A 10,060-nucleotide genomic window follows, 5' to 3' on the forward strand; every position below is an offset into this window, starting at 1 on the left:
ACGAGGGTAATTCCATTTGTCAGCTTTTTGCCTGAAGAGAAGTATGCTGGTTATTGAGCCTGGTGTTCAAGCCTCCTTACACTGTGGTGGTTTTTTTTCCCCATCAGGTTTCCTTGGCGCTGCCACTGACCAAGGTGTACTTTGACCTCTCCTCCCTGCTGGCATCCCTGGCGCGCAGCACGGTGATCCACGAGGTGAAGGGCATCACACGCTGCCTGCTGAATGAGAGTACCAGCAAGGAGGGAGAGAAGGAATCTGTTCTGCAGACAGAAGGGATAAACCTGGCAGAGCTCTTCAAATACTCTGATGTGTGTAATCTATTTCTAATCCCAGACTTCAATGTTCTTTTGTGTTCTGGAGGTCGGGTGGATGATGGATGTCATTTCAATTTCTCAGGAGTGATTTGTAGGCTTTTCAGCTCTTGAGCTGTCTCCCTCCTCCTTTTTATCCCCAGATGTATTCAGTGGAGCCTTTTCTCAAGGGCAGCTTGCAAATCAGTGTTTGTGCAGCAGCCAGGGCCTAATGACAGATGATTTCACACCATTCTTCTCTCTCATGTCTCTCTAAATGTTACTTGAGGGAGTTCTTCCATCTCAATGAATTGCAGTGCTTGGAGATGAATAGTTCTGTTATCCCATCTAGGCCATAGCTCTCCAAATACAGGATTGTTTTAATCTGCATCTTCTCTTTTGCTAAAAGTTCTGGCTGTCTGAGACACACTGGGCATTGCATTGTGTTGTTTGGAAGACTTGAACTTGTTTTCTGGTGTATTTTGTTAGCCTGCTTTTTGTGATTTCAGTTAATTTTCTCCTGTGGTGAATTTTGACTCCAGTGCTCCTATTGAGCTATTAAATGCTGCTTAACACAAATTCTCAGAATCATTTTTCTCTGTGTTTGACATCTAAGCTGCTGCCTAGTTGTTCTGTAACTGTTGGTGCTGCTTAAGCTCATGAAAAATGGAGGGAAAAATCTGTCTTAGCTTAGCTTAAGTTATTTAGCAATACAGAGAAACTGTTGTCTTAACTTGTATCTCTGTTTTTTCTGCTTTCAGATTTTGGACCTGAACAGACTTTATTGCAATGATATCCATGCCATGGCTAAGAATTATGGAATTGAATCAGCCCTGAGGGTGATTATAAAGGAAATAAAAGATGTATTTGCTGTATATGGTAGGATTTCTTTATATTTTTATAGTCTTTAATAACATTAAGATAGGAAAATGCAGCCACATCCTTTCAGTTATGGTTTTCCATGAGCTTCTCATTTATGTGCTTATTTTTAGGTTGCAGGTTTTCATTGTTTTAATTATTTTAGAGTCTTCTGTGAAGACCTTGCTAGTTAATTATTAGTTCTCTTTTAATCAGTAGGAAATAGGTGAGGTTGAATTTATTCCCCCTTCACAGAGTTCTTCCATTCTGGGATGTTTTTTGCAAGCTGCAAGTTTCAGACCAATTAATTATTAATGTCTGAGGAATCCAACTGTGAGACTTGTGCAGTGGCCCTGAGAAGAGGATCAACCTTGCCTCACTTTGCCTTTTTAATGATGGGAACTTAGGCTCCTGAGTTTTTATATCTTTCCTAAAAGAGCTGCTCTGCATTGTCTGAGAGTTCTTCTCTCAGATAGGTGATTCAGAGAGCCCAGGCAGGGGAGGCTGCAGGACTTCATAGGCACTCACTGGAGTGGAGTCTTGCTATGAAATAAACTATTGAAAATAGGGAAGATGAATACAGTGGGGATTTTAGCAAGCAGTTACAGCAAACAGATTTGCCAGCTGGCAGCCCAGAATGGTCTGACCTTCAAGTTGTTCAAGAACTGCTCAGTAAATGTTGACAGAGCTGTTAATGACCCCCATTACACTGTCTCCACAAGCGTTATTTAGGAATAAGTGCATTTTTTTTTAGCCTAAACAGGGTTTTCAGGTCATGCACAGAGGACATCAGAGCCTTTCTGACTCTGGGGCCCAGCTAATCCAGGCCACCAGGTGAGAGGCAAGAGCTGTGTCCCTCCCAGATGGATGGCTGTGTGATCCCCTTCTGTGGAAACATGGATGGTGCAGATGTTTGCTGATTTTATGTAGAGAAGCTCTGCTGCCTTACAGCATTCTTGACATTGCAGTTTCCCATTCTTTTCATTTCAGTTTGGAGACACTGCTTTGTATTAGAGTGAGGTCTGCCTCTCTTGGATATTTGAGAGGAGCAGTTAAGCCAGAGCCACACTGCCAGAAGAATGTTACTAGAGATGTTCTCCAAGCTGGTTGGATTCAAAGGCTTTATTTTACATCTGATTTGTTTAAAAAGCCCCACAGACTTAGCCCTTGAATGCTCTGATGATTGGTCTTCCTTGTGTTTTAAGGAATTGTGGTCGACCCTCGACACCTTTCACTTGTGGCAGATTACATGTGTTTTGAAGGAATTTACAAACCACTGAATCGCATTGGAATTCAGTCCAACTCCTCCCCTCTGCAGCAGATGACGTTTGAAACCAGCTACAAATTCTTGAAGGATGCTACAATGATGGGTAAGTGGTTTAGTTTGAGATCTCTTGCTGCAGCATTTCACATATACTTGGTTTCTGTCATAACTTCCCAGTATTTTGAGTAATGCATAATTGCATTAGAAAAAATGCCAGAGGCAGAAATTTTAAATAAGCCCTCACCTAGGAAAGTGTTCCAGATGTTTTTGGTAAAATTCTGTCAGCTTAAATAAAGCCAGCTCCCACATGTAATCTGTGGGGTCTGTGACTCTTTCAAGAATTAGATGGGCATTTTTACAACAAACCTTAAGGTTGTTAAGATTTGTTATAGCTAAGCTGTATAACAGACTAAAATCTGCCTTTTTCTGTCTCTGCTATTAAAATTGTCTTCTCTGCTTTGTTTCTGTGCCTATGTTATAACTTCCATATCTTTTCCAGCCTTGCTATTCAGTATTTTGTTTTGAGAACAGACCTGGCTGTTACTCTGATTTAGCACTTTATCTTTGCTTTTTCCCCCTCAAACACAGACAAAGAGTCAGACTCATTTGTCTAATAGTAGGTTTCTGGTGCCATTTGAGATTCCCAAGAGTATCCTTCTGCCCTCAGTTGCCTCTCTGGAAGGTGTAGGGATCACAGGGCTGTGTGCATCATTTGGGATGTTTGGAGCAGCACTAGCCATCTACATTTAAGGCCTTCTATCAAAAAAACCTTATGCCTCACTTAACAGCTTTTGTGATCTCAGCCTATGGATGCTAATTACATCTCCCTTTTGCAAATAGACTTGGTTTCTGTCACTTGCTAGTCAGATGCTTGCTGTGCAGATGCTGCTGTGCTGTGTCCTTCCAGTTCCAAATGGGGAGAGCTCTCAACATGATCTCTTCAGCTCCTGTCCTAAACTGCCTTGCACTGACATCAGAAATACTTCTATCACTGAATTCCTTTTTGCTCGTGCTGTTTTGTACCTTTTCTGGGAAGAAAGATTGGGTTTTAATTAATGGCATTGGTTAAGAGTGACTTAATTAATCTGAAAATTGTGAAGTAAAAGTGTAAATCCAGTGCAATTAAAGAGAAAAGGACGTTTCTCACTCAGTTTCACCCTCTGGATTTTTGTTGTATCACACAGTGACTTAGAAATTAAATCAGAGGAGTTTTTTGCCAAGTGAAATGTAATGTATGGAGAATATTATGAATAAAGACATTTAGTGCAGGCTGACAGAAGGGCAGGGTGGCTTGGCAGGAACTGCACTGATTACAAGCAGAGGGAGTTAATGATTTCACCACGCTGGAAATCACTCATAATGGGGATTGCAGCAGCCTGGATCTAATTTGCTTTAATGTAACTGATAACTTGATTGAACAGTTCAAGAGACACTGAGAGGGTGCCTGGGGCTGATGCCCTGAGCAGTAGGAAGGACAGGAGCCTTGGAGCCCTGAGCAGTAGGAGGGAAAGGAGGAGGTTTGTGAGGATGTGCCCAGCTGAGGTGAGCAGGGCTCTTGGAGCACAGGCTGCTCAGCAGGGCTCCTTGTGCAGGGAGCAAACTGCATCAGCAGAGAGATCCCCTGGGCTGTTTGCTCACAGAATGACTCTTTGTTCACATCACATGAGCAAACAGGGCAGCACGACTGTCCTGTTTAACCATCTAACAAAGGGGCTTTTTTTTACTTCAGCTGACACACATTTAGGAGCAGCTATTTAATTATCCAGCTGTGGCTGAGATCAGTGCTGTGCATGCTCCTGCCCCACCCTCTGCCTGATGCAAAGCTGAGTACATTTTGCTCAGTGGAAGAAAGATAACCAAACTTAGCAGAAGTTTAACAATTTTATTTCCAATTTCCTACTGTGCTAATGAGAAACTTGCAGCTTGCTGTAGTTAGGATGAATGAAAAACAGCCCGAATGCTTACAAAAACAGTGGAAGTGAAACAATCCCAGCCAGACATGTCATCTGGAGTGCTTCCAAATTTCTGTGACACTATTTCGCTACAGTGAGTAACCACAAAATCAGAGGAATTCATGGAATGTCTCTCCAGTGAAAAGTTCCCTTCATATCTAGCCAGAGGGATTTAAAATACACATCAAAGGGATTCATGCTAACAAAGGAAAAAGGCAGCATTGACGAGGGAATCTTTCTGGTTTTGCCTCACATGTATTTTTTAGTGATCTATTTAGTCACCAGGATTTGTTCACTGGAAGGTCAAATCTGTGTTCTCTTAGAATTCAGACTGTTTTGTCTTTCCATGTGGAATCAGGAGATTTTAATAATGTGTGGCCTAATTATTTGCTTGGACCAAAGATGGGGATGAGATAATAGTTGTTGTAGGAGGGTTAGAAAGAGTTCTGGCCTCTAAACTCCCAGAAATCCCATTTCAGTGTGAACAGCTAGTGGCAGAACCTTTCTGAACCTGGGGGTGCTGAACCAGATGGCTTCTTGCACATAAACCAAAATGGTTTCTTTCCAGCACTGACCTTGGGGAATCCTTTGGGAAGCTCCTGATAGGATTTTGTTTGAATTCTGTTGCAGGTGCCCACGATGAGCTGCGATCCCCTTCGGCCTGCCTGGTGGTTGGAAAGGTTGTCAAAGGAGGGACTGGCTTGTTTGACCTCAAGCAGCCCCTGACATAGAGCTCTGGTGGTAACTTAAGGATCTGGTTGAAATGTTCATCATGGGAGGGGCACGAGCTGTGTCTCCAGATGCCTTTCCTGTGCCAACAGGTTTCTTTATCTGGATACCCAATGAGCCTTATCTGTTATATGAGTATAGGAGCTATCTTTTGATCCAAAGAAACACTTATTTACAGCTCATCAATATAAAAAATGAGGTTATTTGTTTACACAGAAAATAATAAAGTGCAGGAGTTGGTCTGAGCCTCAGACCGTGCAGCTGTTCTGGCAGGCAGAAGTGAAAGCAGAATCTGTTTATGCTGTCTGACTTCCATGGGGCAGAATCCCATCAGGGTGGGTAGTGCCAGTTGCCACGTGGTCAATGACATGACAGATTTCCAGTACTGGCAGTAGCATTCCAGACTGGCAGGTGGAGCTGGGCACTGCTGTGCTGAACCTCCACACTGCACTGGAGCATTGTGCTTGAGGCATTTTCTCTCCTTTTGCTGCCCTTGGGTGCACTGACATGAACTCGTATAACCTTCAGAGGATGCATTTTCTTATTCTGCTGCTTCATTTATTAATGAAGAATGTGTCTGGGACACACTTCTTACATTTCTTTTAGCTGAAGAGTGGAATTCAGAGTTTTCACAGTTTCTATAGGCATTTTCCAATGCTCTTTTAACTTCTTTGGGTAGAATAGATCTCACACAGTGAGAGATTTGATTTTTGGGAAAGATTTATTCCTTAAATGCCAACATGAGCTCCTGTAGGAGTGACTATGCGAAAGACTCCTGTAAGAATTACCAAAACAGAGATTGTAAACTATTTTTTCTTAAATATTCTGTATCAAAGAGGATATTTAATAAAAGAAATTGCAAAGAAGTATTCTGAATGCCATATTATGGGGTTGTGTTACCAAGGGGAGTTCACTTTTGGCTCTGCTGACTGTTAATACCATGTGACCCAGGGCTGTTTGCCACTCCTCAGAAATCAGACTGATTTATATATTCTATTTTAATCAGGATGCACTGCACACAAGTAGCTAAAGCTCTCTGGAGTTTGCTCACTGCCATCCAGACAAGTTTTCTAACAGATCTCAGTGCCTGATTATTGTCACTGGTACCTCTGCCCCAGTGGGAGTGCCAGAGCAGAGGAAGGCCACTTCCGTGGGGGCTGCACTGGAGGGGATCAGATCAGATAGTGGGACATGTTGATTTAGGATTGTGAAAGAGCCTCTGTGGAGTCTCTTGACTGACTCCGTTCTGCCTCAGCCCCTTAGAGCTGTGTCACATGTCCTGCCAATTGCACTGAAGCTTAACAAATGCGTTAACTCAGCAGGTGTCCAGTTTCACTTCGGAAATCCCTGTGAAAGATTTCCTTGTGTCTTTCTCCTGTCTTAGCACCTGCTTTGTAGTTGTCAAAAACATCATTCAGCAAAGAATCACGAGAGACTCACTTGGGTACAGTTTAGCAAACTCGTGGGAAAGAACAACATTGTACCAAAAGGCTTTTAATTCCAGGTTACATCTGTACTGGTACAGACTGTTTGTTGAGGGATCCACAAAACACGTTCCCAGTCCTGCAGTGAAGAGCATCCATGGCACATTTCCTATCTGGAGATGTGGCATCCCTTGGTGCTTAAAACAGTTTGATCTAAATAACTCATTTATTCCAGTGAAGTGGTTAGTGCTGCTCCCAGTAACACTGATGATTCTTTAGCTAGAGCCATTTGGAAAATGGGCTCAGGCTGTGGCAGGATGATCCAACTTTCAGTGTTGAGTTGCCTTTAAAACATTGGCATAGACCAGGATCCAAAACCTGATTCTGATTGTAGTGATTGGCACTGTAGGAAAGTCTCCTGACAAAATATTGGCATAGACCAGGATGCAAAACCCAATTCTGATTGTACTGAAATATTGGGTAAGACCAGGATCCAAAACCCAATTCTGATTGTACTGAAATATTGGGTAAGACCAGGATCCAAAACCTGATTCTGATTGTAATGAAATACTGGCATAGACCAGGATGCAAAACCTGATTCTGATTGTACTGAAATATTGGGTAAGACCAGGATCCAAAACCCAATTCTGATTGTACTGAAAGAATTGGCACTGTAGGAGAGTCTCAAACACAACATTTTAGATAGAAAAAGGAAGCGGGTGGCTGTCCCTTTTCATGGACAAAAGTGATAGGGTAGAAACACAACCTCATATGAGAGGCCATATCTCCATGGCAGGAGGAAGGTAGATATTTTGGCATATAAATGGGCTTATTTTATACTGTGAAGGAGAAGCAGCTGAGGTAGCAATTGCTCTTAATCCCTGGTGTGAGCAGATTGGCTTGGGGATCATCTAAACTGCCCTTTCTGAGAAAGGAATTTGGGTTTGTTTAGAATTAATGCATGTGCAGAAAACAGCTAGGAAAAAGTCCTGCTTGATGTGGTGAGGAAACTTTACCTTCTTTTCACATCCCATGAACCTCTGTTGCATCTAGATCTTTTATTTTAAAGTGTCTGTTTTCCTCCTGGCACTCATTGCTCTCACTGTACAGTGCTTTTTGAGGAAGTGTGAACCATCTACCCCCAAACAACGTGGAAAAAGGCTGCAGTAATGGCTGGGGCTCTTGCTGCTTTGTGATTATTTGCAAGAGACAAATGAGAGTCACTTTTGGGATAAAGGACCCCAAAGAGTGAGCAGTAGATGAGATTTTGTAGAAAGGAGGAGATCATGACTGACAGGCTGGAAGAAGGGAACCATCCCTTCTCTTGGCTGTCTGCTGCACTTCAGGGTGCCAGGATATGCCAATGCTGTGGAAACACGGGAGGAATGAGGGAAGAAAAAGCAACTTCCAAATTGTCTCCCTTTCTTTGTGTCCATTAGTAATAGTGGTTGATCTGCCTGGAAAACTAAAGGGTATAAGCTTGACTGAATGTGCACTCCAGGGATGGGCTGCTGAGTGTATGAAGATAGGAAAGCTGGGGAAGAGGATTTTTGAAAGCTGCAATTAGGAGAACTCAGAGTTACTCAGCCAGAAAGAAGAAGCAGTGATCCTCATCTGGTCCCGTGTGCTCTGGCAAGCAGGGCACAAGCTGTTGGGTCTATCCTGCTTGTATAATGTGCCTGTGTGTTCTATGAAGACAGGCTGAGAGAGCTGGGACTGTTGGTCTGTAGAGGAGGTAGCTTTGGGGAGCCCTTAGAGCAGCCTTCCAGTATTTAACAGGGTGTATAAATAAAGGAGAGTGATGCTTTACATGGGCAGAAACTAAAAGAGATTTACATTAAATGTAAGGGAAAAATTCCCTGTGAAGGTGGTGAGACACTGGACCAGGCTGTCCAGAGAAGCTGTGGTCGCCCCATCCCTGGAAATGCTCAAGACCAGGCTGGATGGGGCTCTGAGCAACCTGGTTTAGTGGAAGGTGTCCCTGCCCATGGCAGAGGGTTGGAGTGACATGAGCTTTAAGGTTCCTCCCAACCCAAACGATTCTGTGTTCACACCCACTTGCTGATGCAGATTTGTTGTTACCTTCCAGACAGAGATAACATATGTTTTCAGTGTCTTGGTAACAGTGAATCAGCTTCTATTTGCTCAGGAGTTGGAATGCAAGCTGTGTTCAAGTCCAATCAATCATAATAGAAGGCTTGTTTTTCTCAGTAAATGATTAAAAACTCCTAAATTGGGCAATGAGAATGGATACAAATAGGAATTCGTTCTTCTTTCATCTCAAAAAGCAAAGCTAAATATTAGAAGCCAGGCAGCAGAAAAGTTTGTTTTCCCAGGTCACTGGTTCCCATGTTGCTGTGCTTGTGTAGGTCAGTAACCAGGCAGTGGCCACAACACAGCTCCCAGAGATCTTTAATCACTGGGAGCCTTTCTGGACAAACCACTTGATGCTTGCCAGTAAGTGCTGAAATCTGGAAGCAGCCTCATCTGCTGAGGAATTTGGCAAGTGGGAGAGCATGTGGCAGCTCAGGGACACTTCCCACAAGGTCAGATTGTGGTGACCAGGCCGTGCTCCAGGACGTGGCTGGCAGCAGGCACATGAAGCCAGAACAAAAATCTTTCTCTGGGATTAGGTCAGATGGGAGAACTTGTGAGGACTGCCTTTAAGGGCTGAGATCCAAAAAGTGTTTTGAAGGTTTTGGAGCTGAAAGTGGCGGTCTTGGTCTTTGGGGTGGATGTGAAGGGGTGGGGGAGAATGAGCTCTGCTTCCCACGATTTCCTGTATGGAACCAACTCCCTCAGCCAGAGGGGAACAGCAGGAACTTTGTGCCTCATCAGTCCCTGCTTTGCTTTGCTGTTTTTTATAGCATAGATGATGCTTCAACCTAAAGACCCCTGAGTTTTACTTTGTTTTGTGGATAGTAGAACTAAAAGAGTGCAAAGGTGAGTTCTTTGCCAGTGCAGCCAGGGAAGAGACAGTGACCTGTGTCTGGTCATGCCTGTGAGCCCAGGCAGTCACTGAGGACACAGGAGCCCTGCTCTGGGCTCTCTGCAGTGCCCTGAGGGGCTTCAGACCCCCCTCCTGAGTGCACTAACCACCACTACAGGAAAATTTCCATTTTCCTGCTCCAAAACTCCTTGCTGCGGCTGGAAATAACACACTGTTCACAGGGACAAGGGCAGAAGGAGGTCAGCTCCATTCCCAGAGGAAGAAAGGGGAAGCTAGAGCTTTCTTGGAAGACCAGAGGAACCTTTCTCCTTGTGTTTGTGAAGCCTCATGCAAAGGGCAGAGAGAAATCCTGCCTCAAAACAGTATTGCAATTAGGTCTTTTCCAGGATTTAAGGCATTTTCCTGTGATGAGAAAGACAGGGGTAGGGATGGTAAGTCCTCAGGGAAAAGAGAGTTATGAAGCCCTGTGAGCACTGTAACTCCCCTGTGAGGCAACCCCCCAGCTCCTTCAGCATTGCCTTTCTATATTAATTCTGATTTACAGAGCAATACAGGTTTGAGGAGGCCAGAAGATGCTCCCAGTGAGAATTGAA

At 43.7% G+C, this 10,060-nt stretch overlaps 1 protein-coding gene across 1 annotated transcript in view; it reads left to right on the forward strand.

The window, feature by feature from the left end:
• The window catches only part of POLR1A (RNA polymerase I subunit A), a 33,003-nt gene extending 26,356 nt beyond the window's left edge, over window positions 1-6,647 (forward strand). The window contains exons 31-34 of the mRNA XM_038135043.1: window positions 108-308; window positions 1,052-1,169; window positions 2,354-2,518; window positions 4,995-6,647. Coding sequence (XP_037990971.1) covers window positions 108-308; window positions 1,052-1,169; window positions 2,354-2,518; window positions 4,995-5,095 — 585 coding nt within the window. The 3' untranslated portion in view covers window positions 5,096-6,647. The remainder of the gene's footprint in view (window positions 1-107; window positions 309-1,051; window positions 1,170-2,353; window positions 2,519-4,994) is intronic.
• Window positions 6,648-10,060: the final 3,413 nt, after the last annotated feature.

The sequence above is a fragment of the Motacilla alba genome, chromosome 4 (genome assembly GCF_015832195.1).
Source record: "Motacilla alba alba isolate MOTALB_02 chromosome 4, Motacilla_alba_V1.0_pri, whole genome shotgun sequence".
Lineage (NCBI taxonomy): Eukaryota > Metazoa > Chordata > Aves > Passeriformes > Motacillidae > Motacilla > Motacilla alba.